At 35.6% G+C, this 26,791-nt stretch overlaps 1 protein-coding gene across 2 annotated transcripts; it reads right to left on the reverse strand.

Annotated features, from left to right (window-relative positions):
* Window positions 1-7,691: 7,691 nt before the first annotated feature.
* LOC107725622 (decorin-like) lies at window positions 7,692-25,877 on the reverse strand. 2 transcript variants are annotated; one of them, XM_016534952.1, is made up of 8 exons: window positions 25,545-25,877; window positions 19,741-20,029; window positions 13,000-13,112; window positions 11,835-12,048; window positions 10,890-11,003; window positions 10,685-10,778; window positions 9,009-9,147; window positions 7,692-8,924 (listed from the first exon to the last, which is right to left on the reverse strand). In XM_016534952.1, exons 2-8 carry the CDS (start codon window positions 20,012-20,014, stop codon window positions 8,724-8,726), a joined length of 1,149 nt encoding a protein of 382 aa, XP_016390438.1. In that variant the 5' UTR covers window positions 20,015-20,029; window positions 25,545-25,877; the 3' UTR covers window positions 7,692-8,723. The 2 variants fall into 2 exon arrangements, with proteins under 2 accessions (XP_016390438.1, XP_016390437.1); XM_016534951.1 differs by having other exon boundaries at window positions 25,535-25,875.
* Between the last annotated feature and the right edge of the window lie 914 nt (window positions 25,878-26,791).

Here is a 26,791-nt window from a genome sequence, read left to right on the forward strand (position 1 = left end):
AAACCTCAGCATCCTGAAGATCACTGGAAAGATTCTCCACACCAGTTCCACTAAAAGGTCCAGCATTTAACAACTTAGATTCTATAATTTCCTCTTTTCATCTCACCTACACGAGTTTACAGTGACGTTAGTGGATATATTCCCTCTGTCTTCAAAACTACGCACAGGGAAGCCCACAACTGCGTCTGTGTCTTGGTTTCTGACAGAACCAGACGTTTCCAGTCAAGTTTCGTCATTTTTCCTGGCCTGGACACTTTTGAGACAGACAAATATGTTTGTAGACAAGGATTATATTGTAATCCAACTGAGTAAATTGAAACATGTTTTATAAATCTATCAGAAAGCTGATTCTCCTGATCTTGTCAACAGCTTTATAATGTTTCCTCTCCTTAGCTTAAGTTGCTTATTTCTACTTGATCTGACACTTAAAAATGACTTTAACTGGCAAAACTGTCAGGCTGCTACAGTTATAACCTTTTTTCCCTTGAATAAAACCAGTTTCATCTTGTTTTCTGTTAGATGATTATCTGAGGAATACCTCACATGGTTCCCATTACAATACATGTCTTTGTCAGCAATAAACTGATTTAGTCACACACAATTCATTTACATTGGTTTTTAAAAAGGCAGAGAGAGCTGACTAAAGAAAACAAATGAAAAATGCCACAAAACTTTTCGATATGGCTTATGTTTACTGTGAAACACAGAGTAGCAAACCAAACCTTGGTCAACCAGTCGGCTTCATGAACTAATACGTTTATTAACAGATATTGATGTATATATAAATATTTTCTATCCCCTAACCAACCCAATGCTAACCCTAAATCTACCCCTTACAGAAAACCTGTTTGCATTGAATATTCTCTATTTGTGATGATTTTACTGGCAAAAACAACATTGTAAATTTAGCTATGATTCAGTGAGGTTTTTTAGACTAATCTGATGATTATGTCTAGTGTGAATGTGTTAAAAAAGGACAAAAACGTAGTTAACGTAATCATTTCAAACTATGAATTTCACATGAATCAATTCAGAACCCTGATTGATTTGAGTGATGAATCAAAAATATATTAAAATATTTTAGTAAAATATATGCAGTTATACATATAGCCTAGGTGAATGTAAATTAAAATGTTTAAAAATAAATTTTTGTGTTAATTGAATGAAAAAGTGTGTAAATCGTGCCTTGATGATTTTCAGAGATATTTATAATGCATTTTACATTTTATGCAGCTTATTTGAATCTATGTGGATGTATTTATATTTGCTCTGAAATGTAACAAATATAATACAATATAATAAGTATTAATAAATATTAATATATAATACACACACACACACACACACACACATATACACATATACATACATATACATACATACATATATTTTTTTTTTTTGTTTGTTTTTTTGGGGTGTTTGGGAAAAGTATTGTCCCTAAAATGTCTGAATAAACAAAGAAAGAAATAATATATTAAAATATGTATTAACAAATATTACATTTACAAAATAAAATATACGTATATATAATATATATAATTTTTGCATTTTTTAAAGTTATATAACCCACCAGTACTTTAAACTGGGTGGGTGTTTTGGGTAAATTAGTGTCACTAAAATGTCTTAGCAAAAGGCTGAAAATGTCTGAATAAACAAACAAACAAACAAATAATATATTAAAATATGTATTAATATATGAAAATTCACATTACACACACACACACACACTCATGTTTGTCTCTTGGAATTGTTTGGACTTTCTATACTTCTATTACTTTTATACTGACCAAATGATATTTTCTATCCCCTAACCCAACCCTAACCCTAAATCTACCCCTTACAGAAAACCTGTTTGCATTGTTATACTTTCAGATAAACATCATTTACTATTTTTAATATTTTTTCCCTGTCAAAAATGTAAAAAACTTTCAGGTTTTACTACCCTACAATGTAGCAAAAACAAATACACACACACACACACGCACAATTTTCATAATTTTTACATCTTAAAAATGAGGTGATCTTAAACATCACTCTTGGTTTTTAGAGCAAATTGGTATTACTAAAATGTCTTGTTTTAAAACAATATGTTCACGTTGTAAAATCCCAACTATCGGCTCTCCTCTTAATTAGTTAGAGGCATTTAGGCTCAGTTTGGACACAAACAGTCAAGTGTTGGGTGATCTTGAAGCGGACAAATGCACCTCAGACACCTCAGTACTGCCACAAACAGCCTCACATTGGCAAACACACACTCACACACTCACACACACACATGGTAGCACATGTGCCACAGACGGCTGCGAGAGTCATTTCAGACCTCAGTATATCCACTTAATGGAATACCAGCAAGCTAGTTAAGATGTCACAGCTCACACACTCGCATGCTGTGGAGGCATGTGAGAGCAAAAGCTGATCAAACTCACACTTCAGCACTGTCCTATTCTGAGGGATAAACGTCTCCCAATCTGAGAATGACGTCACTTCTGTCATGATGTGACGCACAACGCATCAATTCCTATTGTGACAGAAATGTGTTAGAATGTGTTTTGAATTTGCATTACTCCATAAAGCAGGAATTATGGCTTCATTTTGGTGCTGTCAGTAGATTAAACTAACTGAGCCTGATTAATTATATATATATATATATATGTATATTTGTATAGTAATACATATTTCACAATGAGACTTTTTATTGGGGATATTTTTGGCATTATTTACATAATATTAGTATATTATGTAATATTTTTATCATAATATTATGTAATTTTTTTTTACATAGAATTTATTCATATTTTGAATGGGCTTTTATTGTTATATTTTAAGTGTTTCTAGATTTAGCTTTTGTCACTTATTATTTACCTTTTTTATTTTAAATAATATTTATTTAAGTTTTGGGAATTTTAGCACATCTACAAATGTATTTAGGTATTTCAGTCTAATATTTATATTTTATTTCATTTCAGCTTTATTTTAGTAACAATAACAACACTCTGTTTTTGATAAAACATTTCAACTTCATATCTCACAATCTAAATTTGTATTAGGGTTATTTTATATTATTTGTATACTATTATAGTATTTTTAATATTTTGAGTTAACTTGTATTATATGTTTTCATTTTAATTCTACTTTAAATATTAGTCATTTTGTTTTGTGGTTTTTTGCCTTTTTGTTAACATATCTATTAACTTAAAATAAAAGTTTCTGTTTTAGCACTTCAACTTTATTTAAATTAGTTGCCAAAGCATAATTTTCTAATTGTCATTTAGGTTTAAGTTTACATTTTCATCGAAGACTTAGATTTTATTTCAGCTTTTTTCAATTAACCTTTTTTTTTCTTTTAATTAACAATAACAAAACTATTTTATATGCTGCTTTTATAACATTTATATGCTAATAAAGTGCCTTTATTTCTTATTTTAAACTTTATTTCACAATAATCTTTTTATTTGTTTGCTTACTTATTTAAATTTTTTTTTTTTAAAGGCAGGCAACAGGCTTTCACAGAAAACTGTGTAGATATAAAACATTGTCCTTTGGTGTAGATATATGATTATGGGTGATATTTATACTTCTTAAATCTCACAACATAATTAATAAACATGCCATTTGGAAAATTATTTCATTTATATAAATAATAATCATTTTATTATTAATTTTATTCCCACCTCTGCTCTACTTACTGTAAAGCTCTTGTCCAGTGCAGTGTGGTGATATTAGCTTTTTCCCTCAAGAAGAGATGCTTTAAACTGCTACAGTTGTTAAATATACCACCTCTCACACACTTAGCTCTCTGGCACACACACACACACATACACACAATCCCACACTGTGTCCCCTCAATCTCTCTCTCTCTCACACACACACACACACTGCACTTCACTGTTGAGTTCTGGAGGAGGAGCTTAATTATTAAAGCACAAATGACAGTAAATTGTATATGAAACTAGAGACAACTCAAAATAGTGCAGTATACACATATACATACATATACATACATACATATATTTTTTTTTTTTGTTTGTTTTTTTGGGGTGTTTGGGAAAAGTATTGTCCCTAAAATGTCTGAATAAACAAAGAAAGAAATAATATATTAAAATATGTATTAACAAATATTACATTTACAAAATAAAATATACGTATATATAATATATATAATTTTTGCATTTTTTAAAGTTATATAACCCACCAGTACTTTAAACTGGGTGGGTGTTTTGGGTAAATTAGTGTCACTAAAATGTCTTAGCAAAAGGCTGAAAATGTCTGAATAAACAAACAAACAAACAAATAATATATTAAAATATGTATTAATATATGAAAATTCACATTACACACACACACACACACTCATGTTTGTCTCTTGGAATTGTTTGGACTTTCTATACTTCTATTACTTTTATACTGACCAAATGATATTTTCTATCCCCTAACCCAACCCTAACCCTAAATCTACCCCTTACAGAAAACCTGTTTGCATTGTTATACTTTCAGATAAACATCATTTACTATTTTTAATATTTTTTCCCTGTCAAAAATGTAAAAAACTTTCAGGTTTTACTACCCTACAATGTAGCAAAAACAAATACACACACACACACACGCACAATTTTCATAATTTTTACATCTTAAAAATGAGGTGATCTTAAACATCACTCTTGGTTTTTAGAGCAAATTGGTATTACTAAAATGTCTTGTTTTAAAACAATATGTTCACGTTGTAAAATCCCAACTATCGGCTCTCCTCTTAATTAGTTAGAGGCATTTAGGCTCAGTTTGGACACAAACAGTCAAGTGTTGGGTGATCTTGAAGCGGACAAATGCACCTCAGACACCTCAGTACTGCCACAAACAGCCTCACATTGGCAAACACACACTCACACACTCACACACACACATGGTAGCACATGTGCCACAGACGGCTGCGAGAGTCATTTCAGACCTCAGTATATCCACTTAATGGAATACCAGCAAGCTAGTTAAGATGTCACAGCTCACACACTCGCATGCTGTGGAGGCATGTGAGAGCAAAAGCTGATCAAACTCACACTTCAGCACTGTCCTATTCTGAGGGATAAACGTCTCCCAATCTGAGAATGACGTCACTTCTGTCATGATGTGACGCACAACGCATCAATTCCTATTGTGACAGAAATGTGTTAGAATGTGTTTTGAATTTGCATTACTCCATAAAGCAGGAATTATGGCTTCATTTTGGTGCTGTCAGTAGATTAAACTAACTGAGCCTGATTAATTATATATATATATATATATGTATATTTGTATAGTAATACATATTTCACAATGAGACTTTTTATTGGGGATATTTTTGGCATTATTTACATAATATTAGTATATTATGTAATATTTTTATCATAATATTATGTAATTTTTTTTTACATAGAATTTATTCATATTTTGAATGGGCTTTTATTGTTATATTTTAAGTGTTTCTAGATTTAGCTTTTGTCACTTATTATTTACCTTTTTTATTTTAAATAATATTTATTTAAGTTTTGGGAATTTTAGCACATCTACAAATGTATTTAGGTATTTCAGTCTAATATTTATATTTTATTTCATTTCAGCTTTATTTTAGTAACAATAACAACACTCTGTTTTTGATAAAACATTTCAACTTCATATCTCACAATCTAAATTTGTATTAGGGTTATTTTATATTATTTGTATACTATTATAGTATTTTTAATATTTTGAGTTAACTTGTATTATATGTTTTCATTTTAATTCTACTTTAAATATTAGTCATTTTGTTTTGTGGTTTTTTGCCTTTTTGTTAACATATCTATTAACTTAAAATAAAAGTTTCTGTTTTAGCACTTCAACTTTATTTAAATTAGTTGCCAAAGCATAATTTTCTAATTGTCATTTAGGTTTAAGTTTACATTTTCATCGAAGACTTAGATTTTATTTCAGCTTTTTTCAATTAACCTTTTTTTTTCTTTTAATTAACAATAACAAAACTATTTTATATGCTGCTTTTATAACATTTATATGCTAATAAAGTGCCTTTATTTCTTATTTTAAACTTTATTTCACAATAATCTTTTTATTTGTTTGCTTACTTATTTAAATTTTTTTTTTTTAAAGGCAGGCAACAGGCTTTCACAGAAAACTGTGTAGATATAAAACATTGTCCTTTGGTGTAGATATATGATTATGGGTGATATTTATACTTCTTAAATCTCACAACATAATTAATAAACATGCCATTTGGAAAATTATTTCATTTATATAAATAATAATCATTTTATTATTAATTTTATTCCCACCTCTGCTCTACTTACTGTAAAGCTCTTGTCCAGTGCAGTGTGGTGATATTAGCTTTTTCCCTCAAGAAGAGATGCTTTAAACTGCTACAGTTGTTAAATATACCACCTCTCACACACTTAGCTCTCTGGCACACACACACACACATACACACAATCCCACACTGTGTCCCCTCAATCTCTCTCTCTCTCACACACACACACACACTGCACTTCACTGTTGAGTTCTGGAGGAGGAGCTTAATTATTAAAGCACAAATGACAGTAAATTGTATATGAAACTAGAGACAACTCAAAATAGTGCAGCACAAAATAATCCACAAGGGGGCACCAGAGAGAAACGAGAGAGAACCTGCTGGATAGATTATGAAATTGAAAAAGAAAAGAAAAAACACCCGTGTTATAATGCATTTACAACACTTCTGCTGTATTAAAATGATCCCAACATATAGATTTGAAAATTATAATGTATAAAAATATGTATTTGTTAGTTAATGTCTTGCCATTTCATTGCGTTCTTCATAGTTAAAGAATTTACCTAAACCAAAAATAATCTTCACTTATATTTTTACCATTTCTATTCCTTCTTTTAAAGTGCCAGATTCATAAGCATATATTGCCTAGACTTTGTCATTATCAAAGCAGGAAATTATATAATATTTTTCATCTCCACAAAAGCTACCATTAACTAACATCCGGACAGCTGATCCCTGTGTTTAAACAGACTCATGACTATTTTTTAATTTTCATAAAGTCCGTTTATGGTCGACCGGGAAACCGCATTTGTCTGCAGTGGTGACTGAGATGACACAATTGCAACTATTATTTTTAAAACCAGCTATTTCTGTATCAGAGCAACAAAATCCAGAGAAAGAATTATATTTGTTTAAAACAGAAAACTGAGAAGAATTAAAGGAAATTAAACCACACAATTCAAATGACTGAATGTCTTATTGCGGGGGGGTAAAAAAACTTTTTTTTTAATTTTTGGACACAATAAAACGGCCACATAAAAGGCTCTGAAACCTTTTGTTCCTCAGATTGACTTTCCCTAAAAGTGCTTTAACATTTTGTGCTTAGAGTTTCAACCTGAGCAATAGTTGTATAATTCATCTAAATGACACAAACACAGTTTTGTTTGACACAGAACTAGCACCCAAACGTGACATTTTTTTTACCGTAGCTCTTGAAGGCCTTCTGCGACTGTAGCATCCATCATAGAAATGTGTCCTGTGTGTTATTTTGAGGCATCATTCGGTTTCATTTACCTGAAAACCCACCCTGTGCCCGAACAAACCACACAGTGAAAGTTCCCAGAAAGCAGGGTGAGAGATTTGACTGTTTATTTGATTCAAGACGCCTGTGTCGGAGCCCTCGATTGGCCAGAGAGAGAGAGAAAGAGAGAGAAGAAAGGGATTACCTTTATTGCCGATATATTAAAGTCCAAACTACTGTAAGTGCTTGTGCTTCAAAGCATTGATAGGATTCTTTTATACAGCATTTATATACAGCGTCTATACAAGAGACATTCATGACTCTCATGAAAGCAGGAGGTGTCCATGTCCGCCGTCTCCCTCCAGATCCTTCCAGACTGAAACACAGACGATCAACAAACACGAAAATAAAGGAAAGAAACACATGTACAAGCTCGCACTTAACATGGCAGTCACCAGAGTAGAAAAAGCATGCGTTATAGGTTCGGGAATCGCGTTCGTCGTAATGACAACATAGTTTATTCTACATCTCGAAGCGCTATGTTCACCTGGGTAGAGCAGACGGGATCTGAGGAAACTAATGAACACAAATGCCACCGAAGCATCTGAATTGAGACGAAGAGAATCTCGAACAGCCCGACTTCCTGTTTTCTCCCACTTCAAATGATTACGAGAGAAACAACATGACTTTTTTTTTTTTTTTTTTACTTTTAACAGCACAATCTGAACTAGCGCTACACGGAAAGTAATAACTGAATACATTCTAGCATACAAGCTCTTGTTAATGGCACTGGCTGACATGTGTTAACCCCTTGCTGCCCGCTCCACAGGCCAGCGAAGAACATAGAAGAACATGGCTTAGGTCCAGAAGATCCAAAGTGACCTTCGAAAAAGATTATATCATTATCTGGGTGATGTGCGCTACTGGATATTCTAAGTGGTCATGGCTTTACTTTCTTTATTTTTCTTTTCTTTTTTTTCAAAATCATACATTTTCTGTTCTCCTCTGCACTTACACAATATGTATGTTCAATACAATACTGATATGCATTTGGTTTTTTGAATATCTGTCCAGTAATCTGCATGTTGAAAATGGGATTGTAGTTTATTTGGGGTTAACGGAGATATGACATTCAGACTAAGTTATGTGCTTGAAAGGATTAGGTCAGACAGGAAGGGGCGGGATGAAAACAGTGACTAAGCTGTCTGATTGGACGCTCTATTTCTTTCTGTAGTTGCCCAGTTGAATGGCCGAACGGTCGAAGACGCAGCGGAAGGTGATGGGCTGGACCTCCCAGTAGGGCACTGGATTACTGAACAGGCTGATGCCTGAGTACATGGCCTTCTTTGTATTATAGCCGGGTGGGCAGAAGTCCTCTGTTCCCACAGCAGCAATCTTGTTGGTGTGAAGGTAGATCACCTGGAATTGATTGAACGAGAGCGTGACAAAGTGTGACATAAAGATGTGTGGAAATGGCGTGTTAACTTGTGTGAGATCTCTCACCTGAATGTATTTGTGTTCTGGCAGGCCGGACGGGATTGAAGTCAGCATGTTATTGTCCAGGTGAAGTTCCCTCAGGTGAGGCACGTTGGCCAGAGAGCCGTTCTCCATCACGCTGATCTCATTGTGGCTCAGACCCAGCCTGAAAACACACACCGCGTTATTAACATTAACAAAAACTGCAGCGAAAATGAAAACCAAAAATGAAAATGCGAAGTAAAACAAAAACTTTGTTATATTTTCAGAAAACAGTGAAACTAAATAAAAATATATTTGATCAACCTTCTAAACAAAAATAAAAATGGCCACCAATCAATTTTTGTTTTCTTTTTTTACTTTCTGTTTTTTTTATATACATGGTACACTATCACACAAAGGTATGCATTTCATTGATGAAAATTGAAAAGAACAGGATTAATTTGGAACAGAAATATTTTGCGACAATATTTGTGTCATTACTTTCACTTTTGATCCATTTAATGCATGCTTGCTAAATAAAAGTATTAATTTCTCAAAATAAATAGATAAATTAAAGTATTTTAAGACTGCCAATGTTGTTTATTTATAAACAAATAAAAACATAGGCAGCCTTGAAATACTAAAACAAAACTGTGACCCCGGACCACAAAACCAGTTATAAGGGTCAATTTTGTAAAATTGTGATTTATACATCACCTGTAAGCTGAATATAAATAAGCTTTCATTGATGTATGGTTTGTTAGGATCGGACAATATTTGGCTGAGACACAACTATTTGAATATCTGGAATCTGAGGGTGCAAAAAAAAAATATTGAGAAAATCACCTTTAAAGTTGTCCAAATGAAGTCCTTAGCAATGCATATTACTAATCAAAAATCAAGTTTTGATATATTTACAGTAGGAAATTAACAAAATATCTTCATGGAACATGATTTTTACTTAATATCCTAATGATTTTGGCATAAAGAAAAATCAATAATTTTGATCCACACAATGTATTTTTGGCTATTGCTACAAATATACCCGTTCTACTTAAGACTGGTTTTGTGGTCCATGGTCACAAATGATAAAATGCATGAACTTATACTAGAAAACTCTTTACAAAAACTAAACTAAAACTAACAATGGTAACAACAAATTGAAAATAAAAAAAAATAAGAAAACTAAAATATATATATATAGATATTATAAACCTACATTCTCAGTGCTGTTTCGCTAAATAAAGAAACGCTTCCTACATATATTATTAATTTCCCTCATCAAATATAATCAGAATAATGAGATCAACAGCAAAACAATCTTCCAGTGTTCTCATAAAGCAGTCTGTATCTGAGTCAATACTCTTTTATAACATCTCAGCTGTGATTCAGTCTCGGCATGTACGCTGGAAAATCTCTGTAATATGAATGTTCTAATTTCTCTGTGCGATCCAAAGCAAACTGACCCATGCTATGATGTCATGGTGTTTGAGTCTCACAGGGTCGTTCTCATGCAAATTCAAAACAAACCTAATGAAATCTGAATTATTACTTCCATTGTATCAAACTCTTTCCCTTCTGAGTCAGAGTTTGCTGAGGTTTTCAGCTATACAGAGACATATTTAGCTGTTTCTGTTCAGACTCAAGTCTGCCATGAAAGAAAATCAACTTTTTGTTTGCATAACAAATTACAAATATATTAACAAGAAAGATGCATTTACTTGGACAGGTTCTTGAGGCCTTTCAGACTGTCTGCGGTCACTTTGGTGATCTTGTTTCCATCCAAGTGAAGTTCAAAAAGAGAACTGGGCAGACCTGAAGATTTTTTGAGACCGATTAATGAAAAAAACAATGATATTGTATTGATACAATTCACTGAAGTGAAACGGGCCTCCATCATTATTCACAGTAGGGATGATTCTGTACCTTTGGGAATGGAGGTGATGTTGGTGTCAGCAATTCGGATGTAAGAAACCCTCTTCAGATCAGCAAAGGCACCATTATCAACTCCAGAGCTACTCAGAGGGTTAGATCCCAGCTCTGGAATGGGACAGAGTCAAAATATGCACTGATTCATTTTGCATTATTGTTACACTGTTGATTTGATGGTGATTATTAATGTACTATTTGCTTTGAGTGCAGAATAAAATTTTAAAAAATTAAATAAAATCATTGTGACTCAGACTGAGCCTTATTTTTAAAACACACAAAGTGTTATTATCATTAACAAAAACCAAAATGAAAAGGAAAACAAAAACGGTTACACTTTATAATTCTTGCTATTTAACCATTAACTATGACTTTTTCCTCAATAAACTCCTAATTTTCTGCTTATCAATAGTTTGTAAGGTAGTTGTTAAGTTTAGGTATTGGATAGAATTAGGGATGTAGAATATAGTCATGCAGAATATGTGCTTTATAGGTACTAATAAACAGCCAAAAATAATAGGCATGCTAATAAGCAACTTGTTAACAGAGAGAATTGGCTATACTAAAGTGTTACCACAAAAACTAAAACAAAAATGCAGACTAAAACAAAAGCTAAAACAAAAAAAATTTTCATTTAACTGAAATAAAAAACAAACAAACGTAAACTGGGAAAAACTAAAACAATATAAACAAAACTTCAAAACTAACTAAAATAAAATAACCAAATTTAATTTTAACTTTTTGATACATGGTATATTATATTTATGTATTTTGTATATTTATAAAACACATGATTAATTAACTGTATAAATGCGTTATTCCTTTGAGTGCAGGATTAAATAAATAAATATGTAATAATGCAGCTAACCTAAAATGCGCCAACCCAAAAAAGCCACATATTTCACATATAGTTTTCTAATAAGCACTGACAAAAATTCCTACCCATGACGATGACATTGGCCATGCCGGCAAAGGAGGACTTCTTTATCTTGTTAATCTGGTTCTCGTGAATGCGCAGCTCCTGCAGGCTTTTCGGTATGTTAGCAGGAACATCCTTCAGGAGATTCTTGGACAGGTAGAGTCTCTCCAAAATGATCAGAGAAGAAAAGGCCTTGGCATGAATGATGGTGATCTTATTGTTGACCAGGATGAGTGTCTGAAAAAAAAAGACATTCCTTTAGGAACTTTATGGCAGATGCAAGTTATTAGTGTTTAAATGCACAAAGTTTTAGTTAGTCAACCTAAAGTTGTTTCAGTGTTTCTGTTCAAATCTGTAATATTCTTTTCACTAAAAGTTCACTAGCTACTTGCTATAATCTATACTACATTCCAGTGCATAAAAATCTTCATTTTTATGTTCTGATTGCATTTAGATCCAGGCACCATGTGGATGTTGAGCTTGGAAAGCGAGAAACAGCAAAGGGCCCTCGACGGGAGGCTGCATATTTATTGAAGTTCAGGAGGCTGGACAACGGATCCGCTCCAAAAGTGAATCATTACACTTGTGCACCTGGGAATGACACATTTCTCACACTGAGAGCTGTTTTCTGGAGATGATGGATTGGAAACACGGAGGATTTCACATTCCGGATTATGAGTTTGCCTGAAGCTCTGTTTTGCAAAGTATTTTCGAAAAAATTAGAGCAGATATTTGCCTTCAAAGATCGCTGTGGTTGCAACGCATAGTTCTAGCACCCAATTCCACATTTGGCAGACAAACAGTGTTGGAGTGTTTTCTCTGGAGAGTATTTCAGTGCTGCTCAAGCATTTGTTTTTGGGAAAATAATTACTTTTCCTTTATGTGAAATGAGGCTCGCAAGTGGTTTTGATTTGGACATTTGGACTTTATGTTCTCTGCGTTGAATTGACGCTTTCAAGGTCATAGCAAAAACATCACGCTGTCACTTCCAGTTATCAGCAGCAAGCAGCCAATTGATCCCAAAATGTATATATCAAAGAGAAATAAAATTTGTCTCATGAGGGTTACTTGGATTTAAAAGGGGATTGAGAAATGTCATTGCTTCTACGATCCAATTTAGACAAGCAAAGAAAATGCGAGAGACAAAAAGAGAGAACAAGGGAAAGAGTGAGTAATTGAATATCTCACTTGGAGACCCTTCAGGCCTTTGAAGTCGTTTTCTCTGATCTCTGAGATCTTGTTGTTCTGCAAATCCAGGAGAGTGGTATCAAGTGGAATTTTTTCTGGAACGTTCTTCAAACCTGAGAGACACAAAACCACAAGCAGTAAGAAAAATGACACTAATGAAATGGGATATGGGCTTTTATGGCTAGAATCTACTTTGAAATCAAATCAGCTGTAGACATATGGATTCTGGTCCAACACCAACACAACACACCCAGATACGAACCAACAATCCTTGAAGAGTGTAAATTGTGGTACTAAATAGAGCAGCCACATTCCTGAAAAACTTTTAAATTGCAGAAAGAATGTGAACTCTGGAGTGGTCTTGGTTTTGGACGAGCATAGACAAATCCTTTTATAGAAACGTTTCTATTAACTTTTATGAGCTACTATTCTACATGCGTAACTAGAAGAATTTTTTTTTTTTTTTTTTTTAAAGGCCAAGGCCAAAAAGGGGACAAAACAGTTTTAACTGTAAATATCTTATTATAAATAATATCATCGCTTAAGAATTGATTTCTCTTCATCCTTATTCATCTCATAATCTGAATTATAATATATAAAAATAAAATAAAATTTCACGAGCTACAGGGCCTGAGCAGTCCGGTCGATTAAGTACAACTATAAAGCACGTAAAACACTGAAAACAGCATCAAAATGAACAATGAATCAACTCCTTACAAAACCAGGAGGGTTTTATAAGGACTCCATAGACTGAAAAAAAAGTCTGAATGTGCAGTTGGACACCGGACCAATCCATTTCCAAAGTGCAACACAGTTAAGAGTTATGATGATGGTTCACGTAAGTTTTAGTGTTTCGAAAGGGGTTCTGAAAGTTAATCATAGACCACTCTTATGCCAAATATCTCACAGTTTTTCTTGGAAGGATTCTAAAAGCTGTACGATGCTGTCAGTTTAAAAAGCTGACATAAGATTTCCACACAAGGGGAATTTGATTTTGCCAACATTGGACGACAGTGGGACACAGCTTTCATTTAATGTGCTGCAGACCGGGTTACATGAATGGAATATACAGTGAAAACAAAAACGTATGGTAACACTTTATTTTAAGGACCAATTCTCACTATTAACTAGTTGCTTATTAGCATGCATATTACAAGAATATTTATTAGTACTTATAAAGCAAATATTTATGCTTTATTCTGCATGACCATATTTAGACCTCATACTTAAACTTAACTACCTTAAAAACTACAGGAAATTAGGAGTAGTTAATAGTTAGTTAATAGAGAGAATTGGTCCCTGAAATAAATGATTAGTGTGACCAAACATATTTAGACACTTCCATTTGTATGAATGTCTTTGCATGATATAACAAAAATATGCAACCAAGTGGCACATATTTTGAATAAAAACAGCACAAACACACTTTGTTTGAAATCCTTTTTCCATGCGAAACATTTCACAAAGTTTGTTCAGAAAATTAGCATCCTTAACAAATTAATTTTATATATTTATATATAAGCTTTTTGGGGCCACTGTGTATCATAGTGTTTGCTTCCAACATATGAAAAACAGGAAACAGCCCTCTACGGACACCTTGGCAATTGAATCGCCATTGGCTAGTAAATTTTTTAGTTTACTCGCCAGACTGATAATATATATATATGTATATATATATATACATACATATATGTGTGTGTGTGTGTGTGTGTGTGTGTGTGTATGTGTAAAATGGCAGTTTTATAAATATCTAAAAGTACACTCTTAACATCAGTCAGTCAAGCATTATAATATGATAATCAATATCATTTAATGATAGAACTTTAGTAATTAGAATTAAAACTTGATAACCATCCATGAAAGCATATTAGTCATTTTAACTGAACTTCGGACTGGTGGTGGTGCTTTTTTGGTCATTCAGTGTTTCTGTAAAAAAAAAAAAAAAAACATTTGGGAAGAGCTGACAAAAATACTGATTAGATAATAATGATACGAATTCTACTAATAAGAACAATATAAAACGCACTAAGGATTAATGAGCTACTGGATTCATGAATATTAATCAGGTTATGTGTGTTCGCACGAACTGATTTGCTGAAATCAAAACAGGGACGATAATAGGTGAGCGCCAGCCAATGAGATTGCCGTTTGCGCATTAGTTCCGCCCACTACCGGAGAAAGCGGTAGTTCTTAAAAGCTAAAGAATTCCAGAGTGTTCTGTGAGTGAAAATATATCTGTGCTAAACTTATACTTAGCCTCCAACTCACACACTGGCGAGTAAAATCTGAGAATTTATTAGCAATTGGCTAATATTAGACATCATTTAGTCGCCCAGAGTGAAGATTTAGTCGCATATGCGAGTGATTTACTCGCAATGTAGAGGGTTGGGAAAAATGAGGTAAACACACATGCACATACATACACATAAATATATCTGCTCTAGCAACTCTAAAAGCTTTTTAGGCAGAACCTCACACAAACATTATTTGGATTTGTTTTGTGGCGAGCTTCTTCATCACTGCATGTGTATAAACAGTTTAAGAATATGTCCCTGTTAATTATATAACCACAGGACAGAGGACACAGAGATCACAGTTGGACGTATCACTGCTGCTGAGATGTCTCACAAATGTTCCTTTCGTTCGGGTGTTTAGTCTCATTTTCTAGTGGCTACACGTCTCGGCCAAAATCACGGCAATCAATTTAGGTCAAAATGTGTTTTATTATGGAATATATTATCAGCATGTAACCCAAAAAGCACTAATAACGTAATGAAAACTTCAGTTGTTTGAGTAAATAAGTTAGAATTTTAACCCAAATGGCGATCAGATAATCAGAATGCGCAATCCATTGGCAGCCCTTATGGAACAAACATTAAACTATTAAAAAAAGAAATTGCCCTCTGTGGTTAGAAATACTATTTAGCCACTAAAATCAGCAACTGAATCAAAATCAAGAGCGGAGAAAAACACAAAACCATTATTAACAGACTCAAGGATGCTAAACTCATTCCTATACTTCTTTTACTGGTAAAAACGTGGGATGCTGTTTAATCCACAAGATTTTCATAATGGAAATCACACTACACTACACTAGTGGTCCATAACACTCAAAAATTTATATTTTACACTTATCTCAAGACAAAAAATGCTAACCTCATATCAACTGGTAACTAAAAGAGGGAGTATCTCACACTTACAGCCCGTTGTTAGGAAGTAAAAACACAAGCGGGCCCTTAATCAAACTTTCCTAGACAAACAAATTCATATTTGCCATTAGTTGTTCTTGGGTTCTGGCACTATTTCCAGACGGTTTTCCCTGCAGCTGCAGAGCTGTATAAACTGGGTCACATATTTCACTGAAAAGAGGTGAAGTTAGATGGAGAACAGGCCTGTGGCACACCTATCCCCCCTCCCTCCATTCTGTTTCATGCCAAAAGACCTGCGGAGCAGATGAGCGCTGGAGGCCTCAAATATTCGCTCTTCTCTTATTTGTCCTCGTTCTCTGTCCCATTTTCGTTCTCGTTCTTTCCTTGTCCACTTTAACTGGGGTTGAGTGTTAGCATTGCGAAAGAATTACTGAGAACTGCTGTTTTGCCTGGTCAACAGTATTTCTTTCCAAACAGACATTCTGTCTATCAAACAGACCTCTAAGTAATTTCCTGTTTATAAAAAGCTAGGCTAACTGAGAAAACATGTTACAGCAACTTAGATACACTACATTACAGGATAAAGCATGCTGGGATATGCTTTATTAACCCTTGTTCACTCTATGTTCTGTAATCATTTCCAATTTTAATATGACCCTCTGACTTAATCAAAACCCTGTAGGCAATTATTATTGAAGAATTAATCTATCTGTGATATCCATATATAGTAATGTTTCTGTTTGGTTTCCAAATGCAATATTGTACTGTATTGTTGTTGCTAACATAAACATGGTCACACTTTATTTTAATGTTCAATTCTTGCCATTAACAAACTATTAACTACAACTTTTTGCCTCAATAAACTCCTAATTTGATGCTTATTGATAGTTAGTAAGGTAGTTGTTAGGTATTGGGTAGGATTAGGGGATCTAAAATATGGTCATGCAGAATATGTGCTTTATAAGTACAAATAAACAGCCAATATGTTAATAATAGGCATGCTAATAAGCAACTAGTTCATGTTGAGAATTGGTCCCTTTACTAAAGTGTTACCAACATAACCACATTCACATATTTCTTGGAGGATTTGATGCTAAACATGTTTTGAAAGGGTAAAAAAGGGGACCTTATGTCAAAGAAAGTAAACTTAGTGAAACATCAGGGATAATGGCAGAACAATTAAGAAGGATCAGTCAACTATGTGTTGTTTCTAATGCTCTTTTTTGTGTAGATCACAGTGACCCAGCAGACAGGGCAGTTTTACAGGAAGAGAAGCTGTAATCTTTTGGAAGTAACCTTATAAAAGAACAGACTTCACTTTTTCACGTATTAACAAACACACGCCTGGGGATTCGATTAGGAAAATGAGGCAGCCGTCTGGAGGTTAGTGCCTAGTCGTCTATGGAAGTGAGGGCCGTTAACAGCATATGAAAACATTTAAAGTGGTTTTGAAACAGTGACATTACTAATTCAATGATGACTCAACAATGGGCAGATCAAACAAAGAGAGAGGTTTTGTTCATGGCTGCTTGGCCTTGGACAGTTTTATGTCATGAAATAATTGACATCAGGTGTAAACAATGGAAATGGAAAGGAAAGCTATGAAACATATTAACCAGCATGAAAAAAATAGATAAAAGACAAACTTTGATGTTGGCTTGACAAAGCCTTTTCTGAAAGTTTAAAATTGATTTTACAAGCTCAACGTTTGAAGGTTTTGCAGGTCATACAGTCGACAAATGGGACCATTGCAAGGGAGTTCTGGGTGGCATATTGCAGCCACGGAAGCCAGCAAACAAACTGGGTCAGAGATCGCAGACTCTACCAGACTTAAAAAGCCTCAGCACCCATATAAATCCTCTATAGATATGTTTCCATCACCCTGTTTTTATGCATATTTTGAAATATCGCATCAGAAACGAGTGATGGAAACGCCAAATAAAAATTTTTTTTTCCGTTTTTATGCTTGCTTGAGGTGTTTTTTGACTTGTGCAAAAAAGGGTTAATGCGAAGAATGGGAGATGGAAATAAATTGGAAATAAATAATAATGGAATGAATTCCTCCATGCGCATAAAAAAAGTCAGCACTATGGGAAGGCATAACCTGACTAACCAGCAGACTGATCTCGCTACATAGCATCTGAAATGTTGTTGTTATGGTCATTCTGAAATGCTTGAGCAAAGTCTGTCATCAAAGTATTTCTGTAATATTGCCTCCTAGAACTCCTAGTCTTACACGACTGCATTCCCAAACAGCAGGCATCCACCTCCGAAAGCAATGACTGCATTTATTGTTTCATCTGCTCACTCTGAGGTGCAAGTAATTCATTATATATGAAAATTATTATTTTCAGTGGTTTCTCCTACTTTTCTTAGTGATATTTAGTGGCAGTTTATCAGGAAGTGACAATTTTGTTCTCTTTGACTCATTGGATGGAAACGGTGCAAATGTTTTATGCGATATTCCAATTTTGTGCATAAATTAAATTTGCAACTTTGGATGGAAACCTGGCTTATGACCAAAGGCATATTAAAACGCAGATAACTGAACTCATCAATTTACGACGTAAGGCTTGTCGCCTTCTATTGTCATTATGTTCCCATGCAGTGAAAAATGCATCACGGAGCAAAGAGGAAACTGACAACGTGCCGACAGACAAGACAGAGCAGGTTACTTCTGGTATAAAAATAAAGTCTTAGCTTTCAAATTTTTGTAAGAAATTCAAACAATAAATACCGTTTTGTAGCTCAGATCGCTGTAGTGCTTCAGTTCAAGCGGCACGTAAACTGATCATCGTTTCATATTTACTAGTAAAAGCACAAAATAAACATGAATGAACATTAGAAGGTATTTTATTTCAACAGTGGAAAGACGTCAATACACACCATTTTTCAAGTTTAAAGGTCTTTGCACACTGAGTCCGAAATTTTTGCACGTTAAAAAATAAATAAATAAATTTGACCACACGTTGTGTCAATCACATTTACACACTGCTTTCGTCCGTCATAAAAAAATCGGATTGGGTTTGATTTTTTGCATTTTCGCATCCGTAGCAAGCATTTTGTCTCAGTGTGCAAAGACCTTATTAAGTCCACCGAAGTTAATCTACTCTCCTGTCTGGTTTGTTTGTCGGACAAAATGGCAGATTCAGAGATATGATTGGTCAGATCGCCTGTCAATCAAGCTCTCTGCCAAGAGTAAATTGCACTTGTTTCTGTTAGGTGTCCTTAATCTGGCAACCCACATGAGCGTCAAGTCTGAGGAGGAGGGGGAAGGAGAAACCATCTCTAATATTTTGAAACTGGACTCATTTCAACCGCTAGCTGTCAATACCGCACCTTTAAATTACAGCTTACCAGAAAAAGAATTTTCTAGCTTTATAAACAATATGTAGGCTATCAGACGGATAGCTAACAAAATGTTGCCAGTCTGTGGGAATTTGACTGACAAATGCCATCAAGTTTGTTATTTTCATTGATCAATGCTCACATCCAGCCAGAAACACTGACAGTGATTCTTTTAAAAAAAAGTGTCAAATAGGCCTATACAGCTTTCATCAAGCAGTCTAGTCTAGTGTCATGAAGTCGTTACCTAGATCAGAACACTGGGCCACTCGCAGATGGCACTGGCACCGGAAGGGGCAGAAAGGTCCATCAGGTCCATCAGGTCCATCAGGTCCATCAGGTCCATCAGGTCCCTCGGGTAGCACTGGAGGAGGCCTCTGAACAGGTGTTTTACGAACTGGAGGCATGGGAAAGCCTGAGCCTGGCTCATCCTCCATCATGAAGTCCATGAAGCCGGACTGACGGAAGGGCAGAGCCCAGCATACGGACACCAAAAGCAGGGAGAGACAGGCCGATTTCATGTTGCTGATGGAGGCCTGGAGGGTAAAATGGAGAAGAGAAGGGGTTAAAGGTGAGAGGTGATATGCTGGGTGGCATCTCAGGACCTGTGATGGTGAAAGGTTAAAAGTCAAATGACAGATGTAGAGCGCTTGAATGTGACTGAGCAATGTGGGTGATAACTAGGCAGAGGTCAAGGGTCAAATTTAGGCATATATTAGATTTTAGAGGTCTCTGGTTACTATTGCTGCAGCTTTTCTTGCTGTTAGACTGATGGTTAGCTTATATGACTAAATGCATTTTACTATATTTAATAAAACAAGACTGAGATAAATGAATGAGGAACAATACAGTACCTCAGTCAGTGGCTGCAATAAATTATTTAAAATGAGCCTTAAACATTATTCCTAAATGTGTTTCATACATTTTTTAAAAATACAATAGATTAAATCAATTTGTGATTAATATAATAAATATGCAAACAGTCATTAGAAATAAAACTAAACATTATTAATATTAAATTCTATACAATTTCTGAAATTAAACCGGAATATCCATGTAGCCCCCTAGGGGTCCCTGGACTCCAATTTGAAAACCCCTGCCATATAGCGTTAAAATGATGACTACGCACACTACATATGTGAGATCTGATAGTTGATTTAGGTTTAAACTCCATAACCAAACTCATTCATGACCTCATTCAGAAAAAAATAACCGTCTTCTCTCTCAGATAGAGTGCACAAAGCTGTCCACGAGCCCATACATAAACATATGTCTGAGGAGCAGCTGGACGTCTCCGGACAACAAGGAAATTGTAAAGTAGGTACAGAAACTCCCAGAGCTCAGTTCGACTTTTCAGGGTCATCTCAGGTCCATGTAATCAACATACAGCATAATTACAGTGTAAATCCTCCAGGCGGCCACGTCACTTGGACAGCGAATAACTACTGTGCCTCTGTTGTTAAACACTGGAAACCCAGAGCTTGACCTTGACAAACTTCTGGAAAAGAGCTTTTCTTAATTTCTCAAGCAAAAGAAAACAATGATACATACATTCAATCTCGATGCAGATCTATATAACATCAACTTTGTGATATATTGCATTGAGGAACCGTAAAAAGACTTCAGTTGGATAATCGCAATTATCTACATGCACAGAAAGTGTAGTTTCTCTCAAAAGACTAAGTCTCAGAAGAAAACAGAAAAACGGCAAGCGACCTTCAACCTCTGATTTCTCGTCACTGTTGATTTGCATCACAGGAGAGCATGTTGAAACTATTTTCTGAGGTTCCTTTAGCTCAACCAGTATCCATGTTTCAAGAAAAACAATGAGAAATTGTAGTTTTATTCAACGGCATTTCAAAACAACAACTTGCCGACCTCAATTTAGACATGCTATTTAATTTAATACTACGTTTTCAGGCCTGGATACAACATCCATCACGTCAGACACCTTTAATTACGTTTGACCCAGTGGGCAATGAGACGCTTTGAGCAAACACACTGCAGTATCACTTTGCCCTTTAACATTCAAGTATTTGGTAGGTTTACAGTGCATTCAAGGTAGTTTTATGCTTGTGCGTTCCTGAGAATTGAACCCATCGGTTGAGCCGCACAAACCTTTTTTTTTCTATATGTATTCCCAGCAGGAATGAAGCCACAGTAGGAGTTTAGTGCCTCAGGAGCTGGTCAGCAGTACGAAAAGCCCTCTGAGCATTACAGGCTGTCACCATGAGCGATTCTGTTTGCAGGGGGATCATGGGAAGCTGTTGCTGCATTTGAGTTGCGTCCTGTCAACAAACCACAGGCTGCTATGAGAGCCAGGCAAACAGACAAGACAGATTGATAGTGTCATGGCTTTGTTGGGAAAAACAGGTAAGGTACAAAGTTCACATTCGCCAATCACAAAACAGGAGTAAAAAATGGCTTTTGAATAAAGAAATTGATAACTTTATAAGGAACTGCAGCATAATACTTTTAGATTTTAACTAAAACCACCCAAATGAATCACAATGTGTGAACATGCAATATGTTTTAGTGGGAGGTATTGTTCTAGGTCATGTTTGGTTCTAGCACACATACATTTTTTATGTGTTTGCATAGACACTGAATTATAAATTATTAATATTTTATTATATTGACAGCCTCTAAACATTTTGTATAAGCATTTTGCGAATGAACAACTTCAGAGACCTTCAAATATTTATGAGTCCTTTTACATTTATTGAATATTGAATTTATGTAATCAATAGTTTGATTCATTTAATTTAATCAATATGATTACTTAAACATTTTCAATGTCATTATTCTCTGTAATTTCTTTTTTACAAAATTACATATATATATTTTTTATTGTCTATATATTTTTATACGCTCATATGTACATTATGTTTTATACATTGTTAAAAATATCATATCAAAGGGAAAGCAGTTGGAAACCAACTCAACAGGAAGGATGCGGTGTTCCTCTCAGCAGGAACTAATGGACCAGTTTCATATGTCTCAATGTGACAACGATTATCAGAACGGAGTTTAAATTAATTTTTCACAGACACAGTTCTGTGAATAACTACTAGCTTCTGCCAGGTTGTTACAGGCCTTCGACTCTGATTTCTCTCCGTCTGCGGGTCGGTCATCAATCTGATCCAACTGAAGTGTTTCACAGAACCCAAAATCAGCACTAGCCTGTTTCTGGTCTTATAAATGTGGGCTTGTAATGATTAAGAGGAGACAGGAACATTTCCACTTTTCCTCTCTTTCTCCAAGCATTTCTACCTTTCTTTTCACTCTCCCTTCTTGTCTTTCAGGATCTTGAGGTCTGGGTTGTGTCACAGCAGGTCTGATTTAGGGAGGGTTGACACTTCTAGTTTTCTCTCCCTCAATCAACCAAATCTTGTCTTGTTGCAAATGTCCTTAAAACAAGATTAATTTAAAAACCAAAATACATGGGGACCTGTTTTGATAAAAAACATCTTATAAAACTCAATAATATAGCCAGTGTAGACTATCACCACACCTAACATAAATATTTTATATACTCTACACATACACACACTAATTTTGAATTGAATCTCAAGACTGCTCCACCACAGGTGGCCTATGTTACAGAAGTGTAACATTAGTTTGTTCAGTAATTATGGTTTTGTACTGCATTATTCAGACTGCATTATGTCTGAAAAAGGTTGACTTATTCAAAGCACTATAAGTGATTTATGGGATAGTGTGGCAGAAGATGAGGTCATGTGATCAAACTCAGTGTTTACGTTACTGTTTATTAAGAAGTATAGTAGTAGAAAATGAACATGTATAAACATTATATATTTATTTACTTAAAAGGCAATAAATCTTGCTTTCTGGGAAAAAAAAGTATCAAAATTGAGTTTATGCTTAAAACAAGAAATGTTTCCTGGCATTTGGTATTAAACATTCATTAAAATAGTGTAAATTGCATATTGAAAACAGAATGCAGCTCTACTCATCTCACTTTCTTCTCTGTTCACACACACACACACACACACACACACATTGGCCTGTTGCTCCTTGTAGCAATGACTCACAGAAAGGTATTTACAGGCTACAGGACATTTAAAACATGTGTGCTCCCTTCATTTTAAAACATACACATAGACCAGTCTTATCATTGCATACCGAAACCTGCCTTTTATTTATGAAAGCATTCTTCCACTGAACACCGAATTCCCCAAACACTGAGAGAATGTTTCAGAAATGTAATGATCTGCTCATTCCAATGAGTCGTGTCAAAACAAAAGCACAAAAAGATATAATACCCAATGTGCAAAAGCTTAAAAAAATGTGGACTTAATATTGAGCTCAACAAACTGCACTCCTGGACTACACTAGCATACAAGAGCTTCAACCACTCTGCCTTGTGCGGTCAGGCTGGTTCCAGACCACTAAATCAAACTCCAAAGCCACTGCCAGAGCACAATTAGACTTTCTCACAGAAACCCATCAAACATGGTCCTCTTCAAAAGGACCTATCCAAAAGCCACAAAAAGTTATTCAGATGTTGAATAAGCAATTATATGCTGAAGGCCGGCTGATTATTTTGGCCCAAAAATGAATGAATAGGTTTGAGCCCATGACCATGACTATAATGTATCTAAGACAATCCCAGTTGCTCACATTTACATTCAAGCACTCTTACATTCATCCTCTCACTTCCTTTTTCCAAGGCAACTGCCTATCTGTCATAAGCAACTGCTTTGACTTTGGTCCAAAGCTCCAGTGTCTTTTCCTCAAAGGGTTAAATGGCCAAATAAAGAGAGGAAAAAGCAGGCAGTGACCAGCACGGCTACCATTTAATGACTCTCTCTTTCTAACATCAAATAGTTGGAGCCAAATGGAGACCTTTGGCTTCCAAAGAATACTTATTGCATGGCCCGAGGACGCTGTCTTTGAAGGGAGGAAGAGAGGGATGAGAGTTTCCTGTCATGGTACAAACGGTGTACGTGAGTTCTGTTCGCAATTTTTGAAAGCTGTAAACTATACAAATGAGGTCAAAAACCCAACCCCAACAAAAGAGAAATACATGACCCAATTAACCCAACTAAAATGCCCGTTGAATGTGTCTTAACCCTCGGCTGCCTCTTGCCCCCCCCCCTTTCCTTTTGCGGTGCAGTGCCTTGTCAGACTTGCCTGCGATTGGAAGAAAGCTAAATCATTAAAGGATTAATGAGGCACTCTCTCCATCTCTTTCTTTTCTCCTTCAGAGTGCTTTCATCCTTCAGCTGACATGGCTCAAGGCACTTTGGCTTCCACGTCATGGATATAGAGTTTAGGATGCGACTTTGAGCGAGTGGGGGCAAGCAGATGCAGAGCGAGGCCAGAGGACGAAACGTCTCTCCAGACAGGTCTATCCGAGGAGAGAAATCCTCTAGTGTTTTCAGGCCTTACATGAACTCTTTCTAAATGCCAAGTGGCGCACGCAAAAGGAAGAAAAACTAGGATGGAAAAGACGGAGCAGAGAGAATAAGGGCACTCGAAAAGTTAATGGCTTTTTCACAACAGTGAGTTTGTGTGGAGCGGTTTCAAAGAGCAAGGATACTTGTCACAATTTGGAAAAGTCGGAAAAGGTCTTGTCCTCTCCAGCTGAACAACAATCACCTCGCCATCAGTTTGCATGAACATACACTTTTCTGGTTTGAAATGGTTTTCTCATAGACTGCAACCTTAATCCACATGCAAAGCTATTAAACACAGGAGGCTTTAAAATAAATGCATTTGTATCATCGACACACTCATGTATTCTCTCTTTTGCATTCAATATCTTGAATTAATTCATCTAGGATATGCCAAAATGAAGCAAATTCACTGAAAACTTCCAATGCAAAGTCCTCATTTCTGCTCCAAGCCTTAATGAACTGCAGAAACCACCAAACCGCAGATTCCCGAAGGGTTATACCCACATTTCATCAGTGCAAACCATCCACCTCTCTTTGAGACGGTCAGTCTGTTCTCTCATTCGAAATCCCTGCTCTTCATCACTCAGAAGAGGAAAGCTTAGGGTGAGCTGATCTTACCTGCACGTACAGGAGCTTGTAGAGCTGCAGACGAAGATCCGCAAATCCAGAGAGGGCTGGAGCCGATGTGCAGCGCGGCAGGCCGAGGGCTAATCGTTGTGTGGACGCCTGCAGCCAAGATCAGGCAGGTGTGCTCTGTCACGGGGGAGGGGATGGAGAGAAGGACAGAGAGGGAGAGAGAGAGAGAGGGCGAGTGGAGGGAGGGAGGGAAGAAAAGGAGAGAGGGAGGGGTTGATTTCTTCGTCCTTTTCAAATGAGACAATTGGAGAAGAACTTCCCCCGGTCTGGAGCGGTCCAAATGCAGTTGGAACAAGAAAAACGAGGGGGAAAAAAGTTGGGAGACGAGAGGCTGCGACTATACAGGCATTGGCAAGTTCCCATACAGTGTCATCTGGTAAAGATAGGGAATTCTGTATACGATAAAAGCGGCTCGGGTCCCTCCCTCTCGTAGCCTTTCGGCGGACTTCATGCTGCTTTTTTTGCATGGTGGAAACATTCCCCTCCTTTCCACCCACCATACTTTTGTTTCTTTTGAAACAAGAAACTTATTCGGTGACCCGTAACCTCAACCGCACACACACGTACAGCATTTCCAAATCCGTATTAGGCTTGTTTATTTGTACGGAGTAACAGGCATGGAAGAGCATTGAATGTGCAAATGGAGGTACCCAAAATGGGGAGGGAGGAGCTGGCTTGAGTTCAGCTAGTTACTGAAATCAGGACCCAGTTTTTCTTCTCTCTCTAGCTTTCTTTATTTTGGTTATTCTACATTTGCCTGACTTTCTCTTCTTTTCTGTCTAAATCAAAAGACTGGGTTGAATTGGTACGATTCAATCCTCACAAATCAGATTGGGCTTTTGGGATTTTCTGGCACACTTTTTGGAGACGGAAAAGATAAGCTGTACATTTGGACAGGGGTGATTAGGATTTCAGCCTCAAGCCTCGTTCACACTGATTTTATCACACCGCTGGATGTCCTGCATTACTGGTTATTTGAAAAGCTTTTGAAAATCTCATCACAAATTGGATATAATTCAAGTACAAATAACATGCCATTCAACTGTGACAATGAATTCGATTTTTAATGCTAAAAATGAAAATTTCGGAGAGGAATGTGTTATATGAAGCGCATCAGTTTATAATAATTCATATAATGAGAAATTATCTATTACTATGAATAACTATCAATGCAAAAAATAAAATACATTTTTTTCACTAAATAAAATGTATACATTCAGCCTGATCCCATTCATATTC

This window comes from Sinocyclocheilus rhinocerous, unplaced genomic scaffold (assembly GCF_001515625.1).
Source record: "Sinocyclocheilus rhinocerous isolate Xijiao unplaced genomic scaffold, SAMN03320098_v1.1 scaffold153, whole genome shotgun sequence".
Classification (NCBI taxonomy): Eukaryota; Metazoa; Chordata; class Actinopteri; order Cypriniformes; family Cyprinidae; genus Sinocyclocheilus; species Sinocyclocheilus rhinocerous.

Bases quoted from the DNA above. Each gene is read 5' to 3' on its own strand.
- LOC107725622 (XM_016534952.1), bottom strand. From the start codon at position 20,014: ATGAAATCGGCCTGTCTCTCCCTGCTTTTGGTGTCCGTATGCTGGGCT. The intron at 11,004-11,834 runs GTAGGAATTTTT...GTCCCATTCCAG, and splicing joins GGCCAATGTCATCGTCATGG to AGCTGGGATCTAACCCTCTG. The intron at 9,148-10,684 runs GTAAATGCATCT...GTGTGTTTTCAG, and splicing joins GGCCTCAAGAACCTGTCCAA to GCTGGGTCTGAGCCACAATG.